Consider the following 22,287-nt stretch of genomic DNA (forward strand, 5'->3'; position numbering starts at 1 on the left):
TTATATTATATTAATATATAATATATATATATGTATATACCTGATATATATATGTATATCCCCTGATGAGTGGGCGACCACGAAACAGGCTTGTAGGGATGAACTTGTAGTTTACTTGTCTTTTTCCTCCCACAATATATATATGTATTTATGTGTGTATGTTTTTAATATTTTAGATGCCCAGCTTCATTGTAAATAAATGACTTAGCTATATGGATTCTGTGTCTAATAAAGTATCTATCTATCACCGACAAAAGCCTGGGTCTAAGCTTCATCCGGGTCTGTCATTTACCATATATGGTGAGTGACATAGTGTTTTCTTGTGGATTATGTCGTCACTTTTGTTTTGGTCTAAGGAAGTTGCTGAACTGGCGGATTTCTAGTATTATTCAGTAAGAGAAGGGATTTTACCCCAAATATTTTTGTTTTTAAGGTGAATTTGTTTCTTGAGAACGCCTTTAGTTTTTCAAATGACCGACAGGGTCAAAGTAAAGGCCAGATTCAATGGCATTGCTCGGCGATTCGAGATCAGTTCTCCCACATCTTGGGAGGAATTAACTTTTCAAGTAAGTGTTTTCAAGCAAAATTTCCTTTTATCCAGCTCTCTCCTGGGATTTTTTAGATTAGAGATTGTAAACTGTTTCCTTTAACCTCTTATTTATGTAGATCAAAGAACTGTTTGATGTGCAAGATTTCATGTTGAAGTATATTGACGACGAAAACGAATTGGTGGGTAACTATATTTGTTAGTGCGAGCTTAGCTTCTTCCACAGTAAACACCGTTTAACGTAAACGGAAAATATATTAAATTTCAAGCATATTTTGAACCATTTACATAAACTCAAGTTGAAAAAGCATTATGGAATGGTCTTTAATTTGGGTCCAAGCCTTTAAATTTCAGTACAGATGTTAATAGTTTTTATTTCTTTTCTGTGAAACTTTCAGGTCACGCTAGGAACGCATGGTAAGCTATTGCAGTAGATTGCTTCACTAAATCGATGCTAGTCATGGTACATTGAAAAGATCATAGGCTTGATGAAAAATTTCGAGCGAATTGCTTGGTTGTTGCACCAATTTTTAGCTGTTTCATTTTCGTTGGACTTTTTTCAAGATACATGCAAGTTTCGAACCGCCGTGTATTCTAGAAGTCATTATCTGTGTTGGCTCAGGCTGCTTTCAATTTTTTGAGAATCCGCCTAATTGCGAGGGTTAGAAAACACCAACAAAGGCAATTGGTATTTAACGAGATCGTTCAGTTTTCCTTTATTTTTGCCTTTAAAATCTTTCTCTGAAAGAGAACTTTCATGCACTGAAAGGAGCTTGCGATTTCCATTGTTTCTTTGCTATTGCTGTCATAAACTAAATTTACCATAACGTAATACATAACGTACTTTTGGATAAAAAAAGAAAAGTCTGAACTGATTCAGCAGATATGAATTTGTGGGTTCATATCATGATGGTAAAATAAATACAACGCTAAATTACCGGGACCAAACCAACCTTTTCTTCTACTTGTTCTTTCATAATACAGTACAGTGAATCTTTACGTTTAATTCTTATTCAATAATTCATTAATACATTTTTTTAATTGATTTTTTTTTCAGAGGAACTTGAAGAAGCATTAAAGGTGAGCTCTGAAATACCCTCTTACAAATAGAAAATGATGAACACAGATTGTCACAACTGCAAGGGGAGACTCCAATCTGTATTTTTTTCTTTGTTATTTCAGTATGCATATTCTCCAAACTGTTCTTTATACATTTCCTAAGGTGCTGAGAAGGAGAATTTGTCTAACAACCAAGTACTTCTTTAGTTGGTGATCATTTCCCTTATTCTTGTGACCTAAACTGTTTGATTCAGGGGTGATATTGTAAGGAGAAATTAGATGTTAGTCACTTCAAGAGGTCAAAGGGTTAAAGATGCATTTAGTAGCAAACAGTCTTAATTTTCACCCCAAAGTAAACGGAGGCTTCTTACATCTACATGTATTTAATAATAATAAATGATATTATTAAAAACTGGATCATTGGATAATGCAATTCAAGACTTTTTATTGGCTTAGCCATTATGGTATATGAGCCAATATACCATAATCTACAAATGTGGTAAGCGTACGCATCAGCTTAAAATCAAAAGGGAGCTAAAAAATCCGGTTTCTTCTTACAAAACAATAATTTCTTGGGGGCGGTTTCAATAAAACAATAATTCCACTCGCGCTTGTTGGATATGAGATGATTATAGCCAACTCGGTGCTACGCGCCTTGTTGGCTATCTATCATCTCATATCCAACACGCGCTCGTGGAATATTTGTTAAATAATCTTTATTTAACGTGGAAGAAATGCTGAGCTGAAGCAAGTTTACAGGTTCTCCACAAAGAAATAACTGATACAAATAATTCAAATTGAACATAACATTATTAAGAATCACAACTGGCCAAAGGCAAACCAGCTGGCTATTTACAATCGTGGCCGAGGATCTGAACTCGGAGCTACCTTGAAACAAATCCAGGTAGTGGTCAGGGTGGGACTCGAACCCGGGGGCAGCGGATCGCGAGTCCAACACACTGACCACTCGGCCACACTGTGTATGCTTCAGTTATAGCAGTTGACCATTTGTATTAACTACTCTGATCAGATGACAAATTTCTCTTTCTTCAGTGCAAGTAAACCTATCTTTTTGATAAATGACATCACTGTTTTGTCAATGTTGTAGATACAATAGAACCTCTCTAACTTGAACTCGTTTAACTTAAACTTCCTGCTAATTCAGACCAAATGCAACTTCCCTGGATTTTTCTGTCCCATTTTATTTTTACCCCATTTTATCAGCTAACTGGAACTCAGTTAGTTCAAACTCCTTGATGCCTGGAGCTAATTTCAAATGTCCTTTGGTTCAAATTTACCCTGATAACGCGAACTGTAACTTAAACATGAAAGTGTTAGAACATATGAGAACTGTGTAGCTGATTGATATGTGGCAGTTGATACGAATGCAATAACATTTATGAAAATGTAATACAAATACAGTGTAACTAATGTCCCAAACTTAGTGCTCTTATCAGAAAGCTCTTATATAACAAACCAGCTATTCAAAAATGATTGTTGCTTGTGCAGGAATGGTAAAAACATGATTCCTATAAATGGGATAATTGGAATTCAACATCAATCCTCTAATTCAAATTCTTGCTAACTCAGACCATTCTTTCATTCTTTTGTTTCCCTCTAGAGTGCAAGTCAGTGGGGCTGTACTATAGATTTTTTCTTTAATTCTGGTTCAGCCAGGGATTCTCTCAGAGTTATTAATTCTCCTCCTTGGTTGTGCAGGGAATATCAAATTGAATGTCCTCTGTTTTTCTGTCCTCTGCCATAGGTCACTCATAAAACAGGTTTATTAAGACTAGTGGTGGATAGTTCCTCTGATCAACAAACAACTGCGCCAAGGATTGAGAGTTTTAGAGATTTACTTGTAGAAAGTGAGGAAGACACACCTGTGGTAAGTGTTGTTTGTTTTTGGCTTCATGAGATGCCCCAAAAGAAGTGGGAATAGTAATCAAAGTTTAATGTCTTTACGTGGGGCATGGTTACCCATATTGCCCGAGCCAGAGGCTCATGTATGAAATGCAAGACAACAACCCACCCATCCCACCACAGGGAAGGACATCCATCACACAGTAATCTCGTGCGTGGGAAATTAACATCTCCTACCCCTAACCCTGCAGGAGATGGGACCTCCATTTATTCGTCCCTATCCAAGAAGACTAGAATATCTAAACCATTTCTTGATATAATAGAAAGACAGCATATTCTTCTCAATTATTTTAAGACCTTGAGTGTTGGTCCAGCTGGGGCTTGAACCCTTGACCTCCCGCACATCAGTCCAGCACTCTATCCATTGAACTAACCAGGAGAATAAGGTCTACTAGTAGTCACAGTACAGACCAAAAAGTAGAGTTTAAGGACATTGTGGTGAGGCACTTTCAGCATTAACAGAAATACAGACTTGTCTATAGGGTCAAAAGCAAGCCATGACCAGCTTCATGCATTTATTTTGTGCTACTTTGGTTTAGTCTTTCTAGTCTGAGTAAATTCTTAGGGATTAAAGAAATAACAGAAACACTGCACTTGTCCAAAAGGATTATTGAGTTGAAAAGAAAGTTTCTTGCCATCTGAATGCTGTAACCATTACAGTCAGTAAACCTATTTCTTTTGTTTCAGCTCCAAGCCCAGAAACGCAAGTTAATCTCCAACACCACAACTCCATCAGAACTACCCAGTGCTTTCAAGACTGCAAAAATGGATGATGGGGACCTCTCAGAAACTGGGATCATTGGAAACTCAAGTTTTCAGGAAGTTGAAAATGACTTCCAATGTAAGACAGCTGATAAAGAACAGTTACCAACTGAAGGGAATGAAATTGTGAATGACAGAGATGAAAGAGAAGTGGTAGATGATACTGTGGAATCTGCAGGTGTACTGCAGAATCCTTCATCCACAGGGCCACCAACATATGAAAGGATAGCTGATGAGGCTACAGCTGACCATTATATCCCTTTAATTGAGCTCATGCAGCCAGTTCCAAGTAATCCATCCCAAGATGCATCTTCATTTTCAGGGAAACTTAAAAAGGCTCCTAAGAAACAGAAGACAAAGGCCTGCTATCTTCAGTTGGCTGAAAATATTTCTGTTGAGCTGGCAACCATGAATGAGAAGCTCCACAAACGATTGCGGAGTTCTCTGGATGTATTAAAGAATAAAGAACATGTTCCTATGGAGGGACTTGGAGATTTTGAAGAAGATTCATATGTATTCGTTGGACAGCAAGGTAACTTGATGAAAAATTGAGCCTCTTTTAGAAAGGAGTATTTTCCTTTTTTGCTATGGAAATTAATTGCATTCTCTCAGCAGAGTAGTCAGGGAGGAGGGAGGTGTCCTGCAGTTGTAAAGGGCATCAATTGTTTCGGCTATTTATGGTGCCTTAATATTCATTGAAAGTTTTTTTAAACGTAGTTTTGTCCCTTTCAAGTCCTACAGACAACAGCGGTTATGACTGAATCATGTTTTTGAGGTTTTTAGATAGATGTTCTAGATACTATAATTATAAGATGATTTTTTTATCTCGGCTAAATTAAATGCCAAAAATTGTCCTTGAAAAGAAAAGTTTATGTTCCTCAATTTCCAAAGTTTCCAATCCCAGGTTGTTTGGACTTTGAAGTCAGATGTCTTACCTATAAATGTACTGAAGAGAACACAAGACAACGAGATGGCATTCTTTGTTGATCTTGTCCTGAGCTCTTGTTTGTTGTTAATTTCAGAGGATAGGAATGCCACTGCTGGAGCTGTGGATGTAGAGAATAAGGAGTTGTTGTCTTCCCCCAATGAATACAGTGAAAACCAAACAAAAGCAGAAGAAGAAGGTGAAGGAAATGCAAGCCCCAGTCCCGATGTTTTGAGCACTTCTCCATCAGCCAGTGGCAACAATTCGAATCAGAGCAGTGTTGATCATGAAAAAATGGCAGAAGTCATTCAACATGTTGTGCAAGAGGTAAGAAAAGCTGAAGTACAACAAACTGTTTTGTGGAAAAGATTCACCAAAGTGATGAGAAAAAATGCAATAATCATCCTGGAGATGTTAAGAAAAACAATCATGGTCCACACAGATGTGTATTGCAATTAAAGCAATGGCACAAAAGAAGCCTAATTTAAATATCTAGGGTGAGACTATAGTGCATCATTAACTTTTCCCAATTTGCTGTCTTTATAGTCTGTGCCACAAATAGTGGAGGCAACAATAAAAAATCTGCAGCAGCTTCACCTCGGCAGTCCCTCACCAAGTTCCTCACCCATGCAAACATGTGGCATGTTGTTCGGTGGTAAAGGTATAATTGCTATTAAAACCCTTTCATTGCCATAAGTGACCAAGACAGAATTTCTCTTTACAATATCAATACAATATCAAGTAGACATGTGTTGAGAATACAGAAAAATATCAACACAAGGGGATTTTTTCCGGTGATCCAATACCAAATTCTCCAAACTTACATGAGAAGAATTGTATAGCAGACAGGAACGAGAATTGCTAAAGAGATCTTGGCAATGAAAGGGTTAAATGGAAATATTTGAATGATGTAGTTATGTATCTTGTCCTCAATTATCCAAGATTCTAATCCTATTTTTCATTTCAGTCATCTTTAATTTCTCATCAGAAAAAGTTTCTGGTTACTCCTAATACAAAGACAAAAAATTAAAATTTGAGCAAAGTTTTGTTGTTTCTATCAAGATGTAGTAACATCTGATTTTAAACAGAAATTTCCATCGTATATTGCTAGTTTTCTTCAGACAATGAGGTGAGCTGGGTACCGGTCGCCTCTTGAAGCATTATAATTGGCAGGGGCTCTTTGAGAATGCATAGCTACACAGTCAGGCAGATCCAAGGGAAGTGAAGGGTCCAAAACTTTGATGTATAAAACACAGAAATTGTTTTCACACTGCAGCTGAGATAAGCTAATAAAATATTCAAGACAATTTGAATTTTAAATTCATTATATTGATCAGTTTTATACAGACAATCTTGTCATTAAAAGACAGATAGTAAACAGATATTGTAAGGGAGTCCAATCCACCTTGTAGATCAGCAACTGCTTCAACAGTTTCTTGTTGTGTTTAATATCTGTTCCTTGATGAAGAGAATCCATGCTACATGTCAGACAATTAGGGATAGTTCATTTATTTAGCACTTTTTATTTATTTGTTATTGTTTTCATTAATCTGACTAAAATGTTGTTTTATTAGTTGTTCATAAAGGTATAGTCTGTGCCTCATGTGGCCAAGCTGTCTGCGGAATCCGATACAAGTGCTGGTAAGAACCGCCTCCCTGTTAGTTAACCGTCTCCCGGTTAGCTTAACCGCCTCCCGGTTAGCTTAACCGCCTCCTGGTTAGCTTAACCGCCTCCCGGTTAGCTTAACCGCCTCCCGGTTAGCTTAACTGCCTCCCGGTTAGCTTAACCGCCTCCCAGTTAGCTTAACCGCCTCCCAGTTAGCTCAATGGATAGAGCACTGGACTGCTGTGCGGGAGGTCGAGGGTTCGAGCCCCGGCCGGACCAACACTCAGGGTCTTAAAATAATTGAGAAGAATTGGCTACCTTTCTAGAACATCAAGAAATGGTTTAGATATTCTAGTCTTCTCGGATAGGGACGAATAAATGGAGGTCCCGTCTCCTGCAGGGTTAGGGGTAGGAGATGTTAATTTGGCACACATGAGATTACTGTGTGCTGGGATGTCCTCCCCTGGGGTGGGATATTGGGTGCACTTAATTTGGAGCCTCGCTCTCTTGTGCGACTCTCACCGCACTCTGGTGAAAGTGATTAAATATAAGAACAGAACAAATTTGATTTTTAAGTTGATAAAGGGTAGATGTAACCTAAGTAAAACATTAAAATGTTGTCAGTTTGACAGGATTGTTAGTGAAAAATGATCTCAAACCAGTTTGGGTTATTCTTTGTTGCAGGAGCATTTTATTTAGCACAGTCTGCAAACAAAGAAAAATCAAATCAAACTAGGAGCATTTTATTAAGCACAGTCTGCAAACAAAGAAAAATCAAATCAAACTAGTTTCGAATATTTTCAACCAGAAATTGTTACTAAATCAAATTCATGTTTCTCATTGTTTCTGAAATGTAAGGTGATATCATTCTAAGATTAATTTAGTCCTTTTAACTTAATTCTGCACTCTTAAGTGTTCAAGTGTCAAAACGAAAAGATTCTAAATTGAACACATTCTCTAGCAGATGCAGAAATTGAACTACATTACCATTGTATATTGAGGCTACAAATTGGACATCAAGTAGGATAAGAACAAATGAGTTGTTTGGTCTAGTTTTATTTGCAGATGAAGACATCCTTGGCATCACTTAATTCTTATAATTTGTTTCTCTGCAGTTTCTGCAAAGATTACGACCTGTGTGAAGATTGTGAAGGAAAAGAGGGAATCCATGATCCCAATCACTTCTTTGCTAAGCTGCGAAACCACGTGCCCGGAATAGGACGGAAGAATGGAGAGATGGTGCCAGTGTTGAAAAAGTTTGTGTACAAGATGACAATTAAAGAAGAGTACAAAAAAGAGAAGAAAGAAGAAAAAAGGAAGGAGAAAGATGAAAAAAGGGAAAGGAAAAAGGAAAAAATGATCATGAAGGCTTCAAGGAAAGATGAAAAAGAAAAGAGAGATCTGAAAAGAAGGACAAAGAAGGAATGGAGACAAATGTAAGCTATGATCTCAGTAGTAATTCTCTATGTAATGTCTGCCTTCATCTGCTATACATTTCTGATGATGTTAGTTTGGAGAATTTGGTATTGTATCAACTGATACCTGGTAATCCCCTAGTTGATATTTTTCTGTATTCTCATCACTTGTCTGCTTGATATTGTATTGATATTGTAAGGAGAAATTCTGTCTTGGTCACTCATGGGAGGTAACCCTTTAAGTCCCAAGATCTGATTGTTAATTTTCCCCTCTAGCTGCTACCTATTTCCTTGTAAATTAATCAGGAGAATCTGGTGTTAGATCTAGATTACAACTTCTACCTGATACGTTTGAGTATTCTCATTACCTGTTTGCTGGATTGTGTATGGATATTTTAGGGAGAAGTTACATGTAAATTACTTGTGGGAATTGAAGTGTTAAATGGTTAGATAAGGCTCTGAATACCTAACATCTATGAAAAGGTCTGTTGTTCTATTAAAATGGTAGGATAGTATGTGGTCAGGTATTGTTTAGTAGTTGTAATAACTGTTATTACACGACTCGGGCAGTCAGAGGGCCAATAACTAAAATCAACCAATCAAAATGCTCTATTGCCGGTCAATAATTATATTCTCTCTGTATTGGACCGGGCACTGTCCCGAATGGTCCCGAATGATACCGCACTTATGTCCCTTTGAACTTCAGTCGTATAATAAATCTCTTATTAACCAAGCTTCCTCGGGACCGTACTGGAAGAATATCGGCCCTCGGTCTTTTTTTTGCGGACCTCGCTGCGCTCGGTTCGTACTGTCAAGACCTCGGGCCGATATCCTCCCAGTACGGCCCTCGCGCTTGGTTAGTAAGATATATGAATTTACTCTAAATACCTAACGTCCATGAACATGTACATACATGTGGAAACCCAATTACAATGACCACTTTTTGTGTAATGAAATTGAGCCCTATAGCTAATAAAAGATCTGCAGTTACCCATCGACCATAAGATTGTATCATTCTTCAGACGAAAAACTTTTCGCGTAACTCTTTTGATGACAGGCGCCATGAGAGAGATTCTGCCACCATCAAGGAGAGGATGGGAAACTGCCTTAATGCTGAATTCATAGCCGACGCCAGCATACCTGATGGGACGATCATAAAGACAGGACGTAAAGTGAGACAGATGATTATTTTTATTTTTAATTTGTGTACGGGCTGTACTTAACTACGGGATGATGCGTTATTTGGTGAGCAAACTTGAGGAAATTTATCCGCCAGTGAAAACTGTGTAAAGTTAACAGGACCACAGGGGTGAATAAACAAACACAACCCTAAGAAACACATGACGATCAACGGACATTCGGCGCAGTTTAACCAATAGTTTTTACCGCAGATACAATGCCCATTGAAATAAACCTTGACCATTCCACAATGGAGAAAACAATTGGCCAGCTCCTACATTCTAGTTGGCAAACGCGTCTAACAGTAGACCCATATGCTCTTCTGTCAAGACCACTCTGCATCTGGTCTTAGACGCGTCCTAGACGAGTTAAACGCGCATATTTTGGTCTCCTAATCATTGAGCTGCCCTGTAGTTTGGCATAAACGCTATTTCAATAAAAACGGGGGCTTCTGTAAAACATTGCAAAAAAAGTAGAATTTCAACCTTTTCATTAATTAATGTGAAACACTAGGTCTGGAATATTTGGTGACATTTCATGAGACATCTGTTGTTCAAACAAACCCTTATTTGTGATTAAATTTTGCAATATGCTGTTCTAACATAACCTGAAGCGGCCTAACTTTTTTGTAATCTTCTTGACAATAGTCCATTTTACAGTTGTGTGCTTGGTTGCCAAGCCTTTGAATGGGAGTGAGGCTAGGGTTGACCTTATTATGATACAAACCTTGCTGCCTTTCAAATGTAAATCACTTTGTTATCATGCTAAGTCATAAGTAGATACAGGTCTCTATCACAACAAGGTCACCTTCAGCCTCACTCTGAATCAAAGGCTTGGCAACTAAGTACACAACTGTAAAAATTAATGGCCTATTGGTTCATAGAAAAAAAATTCAAGTTTGGTTGTTGAACTTGAATCACAGCTATTATTTCGGAGTAAGTTCTCTGTTTTCTCTTCCTTGCCAGTTTCTGAAACGTTGGTTTGTGAAGAACAAAGGTCGAAAGTGGAATGCGAAGACAGTGGTAAGTTGTCTCCAATAATTCATTTTGTTGTCGTCTCAAGCCGTAGTTTTAAACAGGAAGGCGCGCTATATAAGGAAGTCTTCCCTGGGAAAACCTAGGCTCATTTGTCACTCACCGTTGACGTGTGCGGGTCAAATTTAAATACTGGTAGACGAACAAAAGGAGCTAATGAGATATCTATTATTTATTTCCATCAGTTATGGTGGCATGAGGTAACGTGTGAACCACCTACTTTGATCTCAAATTTACCGCCACAAATAAAGACAGTTTATATTGGAGAAAGGAAATACAAATCTCAAAAATTCTTGTATTGTGATGAAGACATAAAACAATTTTGAGGAATGCGCCCGCTGTTCACTGCTTTGGAGTAGCTGTAGCTCAAGCTGACTTGACTCTAAGAGTTCTACATCACACGACGGTTGATTGACAAATGGTCCAGTGGGACCTAAGGCTCCTTTTATAGCGCGCCTTCGTGTTTAAGAAAACAACAAAAATTCGTAATTGATCCTGTTAAAGAAGGTTTTGTTCGATTATCACTCGTTTTCCCGCCCTTTTGTGGTTTTGCCGCTGAGGACCGCGGTTTTCGGTGCTCTCTTCTTCTAGTAGCGGCTATCTTGGTTTTGTTTTGTTTTGAGCTCTAAATAAATTACTCTCTCTGACGACTTCTTCCTGGCTATTCAACTGTTATGGTATCGAGAACAGATCCCTGTGGCCGTGCACATATTACTTGTGCGCTGTACGTGGCCCATCTTGTCCACTCTGATATTGTGATTACAAATACCTAACCTCGTGTGATAATTGAGTCTAAAATTTTTGAACATGCTGCTGAACGTGTTCTCTTCACAGCTTCAGTGTCTTGAGGGTAATATCCTAGTCGCTACTGGAGAAAACAAAGTTGCAGTACCATTCCTTAAACCAGATGAGGATGGTGAACTTATGGTGCCATTCATTGCTCCATCAGCACCTGGACAATATGAAAGGTATGTAATGATATACATGGAAAAATTACGCGCGTCTGATTGGCTGAATTGAGTGTATTTTTCATGTGACACGAGTGCAAAGTCCCAAGTGCAACTTACAAATGGCGCGCACGCTGTCAAAATTTCTTCAGTCTTGACTTTCTGTGAATCTTTTTTCATGAAAGTTATTAATATGTAACAACATGATTTTTCGTGCAATTTGGTGTATATAAGCACTGGTGCATTTTTCAAAGACCGTAAATTGCACTCGCCCATAAATTACCTTCCTAAAGAACTTATGTCTACCTGAAATAGATTGTGATATATTTTGATATGTTTTTTGATATATATTCTGATACATATTTTTTTGGTAGTAAATGGCAGCTGTGTCACCACAGTATTCCATTTGGCCCACTGTTCTGGTGTCAGATTGTTGTTGAAGAAGGGGAAGTTGAATGTGAGATGCTGCTGAATCAGGAAACCCCAACAGAGACAGGTAAAACTCGTCCAGTTAAAAGAGTGTCGAAGAAACTCCAAATTGCTTCTGATAGACCGGTTGATGTTCTCTCCAAATTTTTTTCCATTTGTTTGTTAAATATAAGGAGAATACGACCCTAAGAAATGATGATTCAGAGTAAAAACGACATGCTGTACAAATTAGCACGAAATTTTCGGAAATTGCTAAAAACGTTCTTTCAATTTTTTTTCTAGACTTCTGGCGACCACTTTTTGATTTTAGTTCGAAAAATGGCGTTTGTGAACAAATTTAAACATGGGGCAGGCTGCAGATGGTACTCCTTATACCGCTTTCGTTTATGCACAACAACAACTGCGAGAAATATGTTTTTTTAGATCATAGAATGTCAAAGTTCTTATGCAATGCCTTTTTTTTTTTTCACCTCAACAAGAAGCCTCAAAGTACCCCAGTTATGACAGCACCACCCTGGTCAACAGTGCATTTCCTGAGCGTGACACCTCCCCTCTCAGAAAGTTTGTGGAGGACATAGTCCCTCAAGGACTAATGGCTGAGGAGCCGGACGAAGCATCAGGATCAGATGTATACCTTAGTTCCACCGAGGACAATGCAGAATTCGAGACGATTAGGATCCCGTTAGAATCTGTGATCGTGTCCAGCCAAGCTGCTCAGGCTTCCGAGCTGGAGTGGGATACATCTGGATGTGGCTTGGACGCAGAGTTATGTGACAGGGCTGAGATAGAAGAGCTCGTGGCTTCTGCTGTGGAAGGTGTGAACTCTTGTGAAGGTCTTAGGGACATAGTTTGTCCACACCCATTTTTTTTTTTTTTTATGTGCGCTAAGAAGCGCGGGAAGTAAGCACCCCCACTCCTACTCCCTCGTGCTCATATTCTTGACGTTCTTCCATCTCATCCACCCTCTGGACGAAGATATAAGAGAAAATAAAGGGCTCGTGAAGAGTGCTTTAATTTCCAACATAAGCTTCTCGGCCAATTTTTTTTTTTTTTTAACAACTGTTTGTGTAGAAACGGGAAAAAAATAGTTTAAGCGTATGAGGGAACGAACACAAGGACATTAGACCTAACAACAGGTTCAACGATTGACGTAATGGGTCCAAAAATGAACGATAAACCGAGCTAAGATAGAAGGCGCCAGTAAACTACTGTTATTACGTTTCGTTCAGCATCTCTTTTACGTGTCAAGCGTGGAGACTAATTTTTTTTTTTGGTGTGCGTATTTTCGTTGTTTTATCTTAAATCGTTTTAATTTCGTGTCCACAGATGCAACAAGTGACGTTGAAAGCGTCGCCACTGATATGTCAGACGAGTTCATGGTGGTACCCGTCCCTCCTTGTTTTGACCCAGACGCCCCCCTGACTGCAGATCCCTCCCCCGTGACTGTTAGTGTCACAGAATATAAGCAAATGACTGAGAGTCAACAAGGAACATTTTCATTCACCCTCAGTGATCAGCCCACTCTTAAAACCGAGCTTAAGAGTGTCCCTGGTACCTCTTTTTTCATCGATCCGAGGAGTGTGAGTACTGACGACACAAGTATGGAGACAATTTCCAGGACGACTGTCGAGGAGGACAACAATGTGTTTGAGCCGTTAAATGACTCAAACCTGCAGCTTCTTGATTCACCTGTGTCAGAAGCAGGGTTAGAGAGTCCCCTGATAACAACAGAGGAATCCTCAGGAGAGTTGAGCTGTGAGCCCACTCAACCCGAATCACCCATTATCACTGAGCCTGTAAACATCTCTGAGCATGCAAACATCCTTGAGCCCGTAAGCACACCTGCACCTGAACCAGCGGCACATGATGAGGACCAAAGTGATGATAATGAAGATGACAACAATGATAATGATGATGACAGGACGGAGGCTGCTGTGGTACCAGAAGTCACCTCGCAGCCAATTGCGGCGCAGCCTGTTTCCAGCAGTGATGAACCTGCTCCTGTTGCCTTGCAGCCAGAACCTTCCTCACCTGTCGTGATGGTCCCGGCCACTGTTCCCACCAGTGAAGTCACGGTTGTTCAACGAGTCCGAGAGAACAGCACCAGTAGTGATTTTGCTTCCAGTGTGGTGTCCGATGTATTGTCCACAGCTATAGATGCCGCAGCTAGCGCAGGAAGGGCTGTTTTCACTACGGTGGAGAATTTCCTTACTGGTGTGCCAAAGCCTGAGGCGACTGCAACATACAAACCCGTGGAGGGATGTGAGGTGTCCGTGAATCGGCCATCAGAAGCGGAACCATCTTCTAATGTAAGCCAACGTGCCCTCAGTTTTCCTTAGCTTAGAATTTCAAGTGAAATACGGGGCAGCGCTTTCAAGTTATCGAATCTCGTACTGCCTGAACTTTTAACTAAATGACTTTACAGAATCAAAGTGGACGAATTCGTTTCGGAAGTTTTTGAACTTTTCCAAGAAAGTGCATTGATCGCACGGATTCACGTTTCAGTTTAACTTTTCGCATTCGCCAGCGAGAATTTTCATTTGAATCACTTGGTTTTTGTACGCACACGGTTGCAAGGACCAATCACTGCCAATGCTTCATAGCCACACAATGCTTCATAGCTACAAACGTCAACCCATTACGAATTCTCTTTTCCTTGGCAGGCATTCCCGCATTTCCGACGGCTAATAATAATATTAATATTATTATTAATAATAATTATAATAATAATGTAATTAATAATAATAATAATATTAATAATAATATTAATAATAATATTGTTATTATTATTATTATCATTAATAAGTTTTTAGGTCTTCTTACTAATGCAAGGAATCTTCAACTGATTTAACATACATGCTTTCTCCCTTCCCCTCACAGGAAGCTCCTGCAGTACACGAAGTAACCTGGCCTCCCGGCCGATCTCCCTCTACTTGCCATGAATGTCTGATGGAAATGGGCTTTTGTGATCGCAGGCTCAACGAGCAGCTACTGAAGAAATACAACTATAATGTAGCTAAAGTGGTCACCGAATTGTTGTCTGTAACTGACAACGAGTGGTCGACGCGAAGGCACTAAAGAAAAGAGCTGGGCGGCGATGTTTTACTTTTACAGTTTGTCTTTAATCTTTGCTTATATTGTTGCATTTTTTTCGGGAGGGGGGGGGGATGGAGGGATGGATAGTTTAATTATTTCCGCGATATTTCGCCTGTTGGACCACGCCACGAAGATCGAAAAGGCAAGAAGATCTACGCATTTGAAGGAACTCTGTCACGGGTTCTGCATCCTAAGGAATTTAGCAGTTTCAACATTGCTTGCATCATGTTTTTCCTTCTTGCCAACGTAATATTTTGTAGACTCCTGTTAGTCGCAAATAAATTTGTTCGCCGTTAATATAGCTCCAAAATGCTCTGATGTAGCTCCTGCAAAATGCGAATAACGTTATGCAATTTGGATCCGAAGATCTCGGGAATTAACTTTCATAAAAGATTGTTTTGTTTACATTGCACTCGTTAGCATTGGGGAATGGAAGAAAGGGAAGTCGAGTTTTTTGTCCATTAGGATGTCGCGTTTCGTTTGTTTGTCTCGCAAATTTGAAAGTCACGCAAACGTCTTTGACAGAAACTGGCTAGTCGACCGCAGTGCACATCTGACGACGCCAAATGATCATTTAAAACATCTTTATTGCGGAATGAACTTTTAGGGTAATTATTTGTTTATATAAACCCTACAATAGTCGGTAAGGGAAGGTACATTGGTTCGGAATTTATAATTTCGTTTCTTTTTGTTTTCATAAGGGATGAATCGCTAGCCATGTCAGCGTGTTAAAATTTAACTCTCGGACTTCTTCGGGCACATTTTTCTGAAGATTTATTGTATGAAATTCTTACCCGTCCAACTATCGAGGAAGTATAACTGTTGGTGGACTGAATGCATTTAGGGTTAGTTAAGACAAACTGCTTTATTGTAATCTATGAAAATGTAAATAAACAATTGGTTATCTGGAACCATTTATCTGACGATTTATGTCCTCTGTGCTAACAATTCAGCTGGGGCCCGTTTCTCGAAAGTCCCAGTAACTTAACGGGCCCGAAGCCATGTTTTAAAAGCAAAATTTAAAGGATAGGAAAGCAGGTTCTGGCGCCCAAACTAGTCATTTTTGTTTCTTTAGCTGATAGTTTTATTGTATGATTTTCAAAACTTTTGGATCCCCATCTTGAATGAAAATAGAACAGCTTTACGAGCCCGTGAAGTTACCGGGACTTTCGAGAAAAGGGCCCCTGCTGCTCACTATCGAGGATGCTGTAGACCACTCATTTGTTCTTATTGCATTTTGACATCATCTGTGATCTTTTCTGAACGCTCGTAAGGCAACGTGGAGTCAAAATGTTGTTTGTGACGACGTCATCCATGCGTCTGCCCTCTAATAGATCATTAGTAAGAACCAATCAAAACGCAGCATATCATATAATTAACGGTAAGATTGTGAGCTCGAACTTTCTATTGGGTGATACGTATTTCTTTGAATAACGCCCCATCCGTAAATGAGGGGGGCATTGGGGTTTGCGGTTTTGGCTATATTTTAAATTGGCTTTTCGGTTTTTGTGCAAAACAACGTCGGTTTTTCGGTTTTTGGGTTCATTGCTTATTATATTGAAAACAAAACCTCATTAAATATAACTTTCAACGCAATTTAAAACACGCCTGCTACAAAACTAGTTTCGTCCACAGACCTCTTCAGTTGTATACGATGTCTCGCTTCGTTTCTTTGTTTCGTTAGAAATTTCAAATCTCAGACCATGTCATATAACGTTGCACGAGCATATAACGTTGCACGAGCAATAACCTGGTATCTAGTTGCACAACAACGACACTAAGGTAAAACTGATAAAACAACAACGCCAAAGTAGACAAACAAAGATAAACAAACTTAAAAACTTCCAAAACAAAACAAACAAACAAAATGAAACAAAAAAAACAAAAACAAACAAAAACAATACAAAAAAAACACCAATAACAATAAAATCAATATTCCCCAATAATTACACTAACAACACAAATAACAATAAATAGACAATCAAATAACTTAATTACAACAGACTATAACTCAGTTTCACTGTGCAGTAGTCACATGATGAAATGTTCGTAGCCTCATTCACGATTGTGTGACAACAGCCCTTGGGATCCTGAAATAATTCCACTCGCTCTTCGTGTTTATCAGTTGATCTTGTTGAACCTTATTGATTTGGACTGACTCTGAGATCTGTCTCAGCATGGCGTCACCCTGAAACACTCCCGTGACATTCATTGTGAACCCTGGAACGTTACCGTCATGTTTCTCACATGAATGCCTCCACATTACTGAACTTTGCTCTCTCTGTTCCAAAGCTCGCAGATGTTCCTTCCCACGGGTGTATGCATTTCGCGCTGTCTCCCCGATGTATCTACTGCGGCAAAGTTGACACACTAGCTTATAAGTGATACCGGTACTCCGGCAAGGGCCCTTTCCACCGGTGCTGCAAACCAGACAGTTGATGTTGTTACATCGATTTTCTCTGAACGGGTCTGACCTCTGCAAAATCCGATTCAGAGTCACACCAGACTGCTCGACCACTGTGACCTTGAATCCAGCTCCCTTAGCCTCTTCCATGTACCGATTTTTCAGCTCCGAGGCTGAAGTTGCTGGCACGAATATCACCGTGTTAAACCCTCCCTATCTGTACCAGGATTCCCGCTTTTCTTTTCTCTTCTGATCTCGTTCTATCCGCTTCCCGAGTTTCTCTCGGTCTGTACAAGGGTTGCTCACCACTCGCGTCTAGCTCTACCATGCGGTTGTATGCTTTCAGTGCTGACCGCACAACCTCCGTTCTGAACTTCTGAGCGGCCAGAGTACTATAGGCGCAACATAATGTGGTTCACGTGGCCATCATGTGGTTCACATGGGGTTCATTGCGTTTTGCGGATTTTCCGTTTTCAGCATTCGGTTTACGGTTTTCGTCAAAATTTTTGATGAGTACTCGGTTTGGTATCCGATATGTCTTTTCGGTTTTTCGTACTGAGGTTCCGGTTTCTCCTCGATCTGAGCAGCAGCTATACGCCTCTGCTGATCTCGAATAGCCGCGGAACCTATGTTGCTCCACTTGTAACCACAGTATCAGATCGACTAGGATTTTGACAAATTTATCGGTGAAGACGGTTTTACATGCGGTTTTCCGTTTTGATCGAGTTTTTTTGCTGTTTTGCGGTTTCTAATAGACCCCAGTACCCCCCTCGTAAATAGACCAAGTCGTTGAACCGTGGCCCACCATAAGAGGAAATAGTTGAAACGTGCCCAAGCGTCTTCCTCACCTAGTCATTCCGGGTACCAAGTTAAAAAATATCCTGTTTGTTCAGGATTTCATCCACTCGTCTTTATATAACGTGTAACAAGCTCTCGCGCGCATACCTTACACAAGCTATCAGTGACCAGAACAATTCGATCCCTTAGTTCCTGCACTTTCATGTTGTTTTTCTTTTTAAACTGACACCTCCCTTGTAGAAAATCTCTTTTGTTCTTGAATTTTTAAATTACAATTTTTCTCTTCCTCTCCCCTCTGTGCACTCTTTTTGAATTCATGAGCGGCGCGCGTGATTTTACAAATTAGCCAATCACGTCAAAGAACTTTGACCTTGACATTGAAAATTGACGTGAACAATTTTCTCGCGTATCTTTTGTTGTTTGTTTTTTTATGAGTTCATTGTTTTTGAGTTTTCGTTCAAGCCAATTTGTTATCCCTCAGTTTGGATTGTAAAGAAGATTCTCAGTTTTTATTTAATCCGCATATTGTTGTTATATTTTATCTATACATATCTCCACGGAGTTTTGACTCTAGCGTTTTTTTCTTTATGGGATATTTTTAGACCTTCGTGCGCATAAAGAAATAGACAAAACAGGACAGACAGGAAGCACTTTTCAACTCTTAAAAAACTACGAAAGCATTTAGAGTTATCTATCAATATTTTGACCACAGGGATGACATTATCATGAAAAAGAGGCAATTTCACTTTATTATCCCCCAATGGAAGTTACAACAACATCCTCTTGAAAATTATCTCAGGTATCAAAATAAAACACTTAGGTGTCAATCACTCGGGACATTGATCGCGAAAGACAAACATCCTTTTTTAAAATTCGCGATTCGCATAAATCAAGAGCATTTTGAAATCATCTCATTGGCGAACAAGAACATTTTGGTAATCTCTTATCGATGTACCGCTGAAAACAGTTTATAGACGGTTCGTCTCGCAACGACCGGATCGCGTGACGTACGGGGGAACATGTGCATGATCACGACCGCTGTGTCTTGTCGCGTCAGGTAATTGTAATTGTTGAAGCCCCCGAGAATTAAACACAAGTGATCACGTTCTCAAAGCGTAGGATGAATTTTCGTGCCAGACTAACAAGTCAAAACTTCTAGCCCAGTTTTTCAGGATCATATTTACAGTTTGCACAAACATGCACAATTTACCGCTTTCGAGAATTTTGAATTCCCGTCGAGGCAATCCAGGAGCTAATTGTGTTCCAACAGATCCAGTTTATTTCGAAATAAAGCAGGATGACGTCGAAGGTGAAGACTGTTGTGTCGTTTGAGCGTTTGAAAGGTTATCGGGGCAACTCCATCCCCGCTGCGTTGCAAGTTGAATGTTGCCCCTTCCCGTAGCTTCAATAAATCTGCTGACCTGCGTCTTTTCATGAGAAGTATTCATATGAAGACGTTTCACATAAGCTACACTAATAGGCACAGAGGCCATCCTTTTCCCTGTAAAAAAAAAAAATTAATTCAATAAAATACCTGATGCTACGAGAGCCTATCGGTCGAGAAAGCGTCGACAAAAGTAAAGAGTACATTTCACTTAGCTTCAGTTACCTGACCTTTTAGCAGAGCAACCCTTCAATACAACCAACAATCAGAAATCAGAAATTCAAGCCGGAAAAACTTGTTGGAGACAATGATCTTTTTAAACCACTCTGACAACTCCAGCTCTTTTAACCGCACTGCAGGAAAGCAAGAAAGCGAAGGGAACAAAGTAATCAAAATTGACCTCAGTTGTCTTCTACTATTTTTTAAATGACATTAAGATGAAGTGTCAACATTGTTTTGAGTCACGTCCACTGTAAGAAAAAAACAAAAAAAACAAAAAAACAAAAAAACAAAAAAAAGAAACAGCCACTCAAATTATGGAGGCTCTTATATTTGTTATGTAATAATCAGGAAAAGTCGATAACAGCGGGGCGGTGCTTTCCATTCAACAAAAATTACCGGTTCAATCGGAATTTTCGCTGGTCTAATGGAACGCGTCCGACCGTATCCAAACCTATCCAAGAGGGCACACTCACAACGTATTCCTAAGTTTTCGAACTTTTCCTGTTCCATTCGATTTCAGACCGGAAATCTCGAAACTTTTGGTCAAATGGAAAGCGCCCCAGGTCTCGCTTGAGTTGGAAGTGAAAGTAGCATTGCTTGTTTGTTTCATTCGACTTCATCGACTTCCGCTACCGACCTAGAACTTTACAATCCCTATCACTATTTACTTCGTATATAAGAACGATCCTTCGCAGTAAAGCACTATTTGAGAACTATTTGGTTTATATCGAATTAATTTGATGGCCTGCTCCCAGTTGGCTTGTTAGCTCAATTGGTAGAGCGCTGCACTGGTATCGCAGAGGTCAGTGGTTCGAATCCCGTACAGGCCTGAAATTTTTTTCAGGTCTGATTTCCACTATTGCTCAAATAGTGCTTTACTGCGAAGGATCGCTCTTATATACGTCTCAGAACCGCAGTTCACTCATATGTTCCATATGTTTGTTGTTGTTCGATTTACTATTTACTTCATTACAACGTGAGGCAAATGATTTTAAAAATAAATTTTATTGTTTGATATCGCCATGATAAATAATCACAACGTTCTTGGCAAGATTTTCGTATAAACCTATAATATATGAAGCTCGTAGTTCTCTGGAATGTTCACCAGTAAGGCTGGCATCATGCGGGATTGCCGTTGTTTTTTACTTTTAAGCAACACGCACCGTGTTGTCTCCCAAGCTGGGATCTTGCGACGAGTCAGTTGTAGTATCTGCTTGCACCGAGTGCAAATACTAAGAATTCATGATTGCGATAAATCATGTCAAATGGTAATTGCAGAGCGCAAACGTAAATCCTGGGCACGTTTCAAATTTGATTCTTCGATTGTAAGGGATCATCGATCATCTGATTGGCGTAACGTCCACTCCTGAGCTCGACTGTCTCATTTGAGGAGAAAAAAAATTGGCTGTTTCTTAGGTTCACGTGTCACTTTGTTTAACCACGTTTCAACACTTCCGACCGTCATGCGATTAGCCCATAGGTCAGATAGGTCATGTTAATTTCGCAACGCAACAATACTGCATGGAAACTGAAAACGAGAGAAACCCTTTTTCCTTGTTAAAATACTTCGATCGTATGCACTTCCCCTCAGATAAAATTTTGCGTATCTTGCACATCCGTGTTCAGGGACGATCCACGCATTCTTTGAACCGTTGCTCACTCGGCTCAGATGAGAAAAATGACAAACTCTGAAGTGAAGATTGTAACATCGTTTGCACATTAGAAACGTAATCATGAATAGGCCTTCTTCCTTGCGTAGAATCCTGAATCTTCTCGTATTCTGCAAGTTCAGTGCCATTACTTTGCGTTTTCGTTTCCGATATCGAAGTTCTCTCCAAATGCTTTAAATATGCTGAAGTTATAGGGACAGAAGCCATTTATTTTGCCTGCAAGAGAAATAATGAATAAAATTTTTAGATTGTTTTCAGGACTGAACGTCGATCGCATCGATCGGCCCCTACGCTAAGGAAAACATTAACAAATATTTACGACAATATCATAGACAAAAGATGGCTAACTATACATTTCAGTACATTCATTATAATTAGCTTTGCCTTAAGGCCATGTATACTCGCCTTGAGTTTGCAAATAATGCCGAAGTCCTCAGAATTTCACATAAACTGGATCAGCGTAACTGGTTGTTCCTGATAGCGATCTAACCTTCTTGAAGACGCTGGTCTCTTCAAGGGAACGACTGGGATAAAACATGATCCTTGGAAATCGATTCATATCATTGAATACGTTGTTTCATCACTCCCTTCACTGACGTAAGCAGGATGGCACGTCACAAACTACCTTTGGACTTTCGTGTAATTATTCACCGGGAGGGCGCGTGAGCAAGGGCATGTCAAGGAGAATATGCTAATTAAAATTGTGTGGCTATTTTGAGAAAGTATCATTTGTAAAGTAAGATTTAGCAAGGGAAAGCTAGCAAAGATTTAATCTGCATATCAACTTGTGTTAAAAAAAAAGTATCACGCCCTTAAGAGGCATCTTGCGCATGACGCAAGACGTGAACAGTGGATAATTATAGATACGGCAAGTGAGTTATTGATGT

General features: G+C 39.5%; 1 protein-coding gene and 2 long non-coding RNA genes across 4 annotated transcripts; 1 reads left to right on the forward strand and 2 right to left on the reverse strand.

Moving 5' to 3' along the window:
• Positions 1–335: 335 nt before the first annotated feature.
• LOC111332103 (uncharacterized) lies at positions 336–15,833 on the forward strand. Of its 2 annotated transcripts, none has more exons than XM_022937374.2 (17): positions 336–566; positions 667–729; positions 946–964; positions 1,605–1,627; positions 3,372–3,494; positions 4,217–4,823; positions 5,314–5,543; positions 5,763–5,877; positions 6,791–6,857; positions 7,938–8,258; positions 9,295–9,409; positions 10,382–10,438; positions 11,285–11,418; positions 11,772–11,893; positions 12,309–12,641; positions 13,153–14,135; positions 14,707–15,833. In XM_022937374.2, exons 1-17 carry the CDS (start codon positions 471–473, stop codon positions 14,902–14,904), a joined length of 3,606 nt encoding a protein of 1,201 aa, XP_022793109.2. In that variant the 5' UTR covers positions 336–470; the 3' UTR covers positions 14,905–15,833. The 2 variants fall into 2 exon arrangements, with proteins under 2 accessions (XP_022793109.2, XP_022793108.2); XM_022937373.2 differs by having other exon boundaries at positions 337–566; positions 12,306–12,641.
• A 3,011-nt stretch (positions 15,834–18,844) lies between these two features.
• LOC111332118 (uncharacterized) lies at positions 18,845–20,141 on the reverse strand. The gene is made up of 2 exons (XR_002694984.2): positions 19,739–20,141; positions 18,845–19,625 (listed from the first exon to the last, which is right to left on the reverse strand). It is a non-coding gene; the product is annotated as an uncharacterized LOC111332118 (long non-coding RNA).
• Positions 20,142–20,716: 575 nt separating this feature from the next.
• Positions 20,717–22,100, reverse strand: LOC148716828 (uncharacterized). The gene is made up of 2 exons (XR_015995129.1): positions 21,806–22,100; positions 20,717–21,616 (listed from the first exon to the last, which is right to left on the reverse strand). It is a non-coding gene; the product is annotated as an uncharacterized LOC148716828 (long non-coding RNA).
• Positions 22,101–22,287: the final 187 nt, after the last annotated feature.

Source organism: Stylophora pistillata, chromosome 14, assembly GCF_964205215.1.
Source record: "Stylophora pistillata chromosome 14, jaStyPist1.2, whole genome shotgun sequence".
Classification (NCBI taxonomy): Eukaryota; Metazoa; Cnidaria; class Anthozoa; order Scleractinia; family Pocilloporidae; genus Stylophora; species Stylophora pistillata.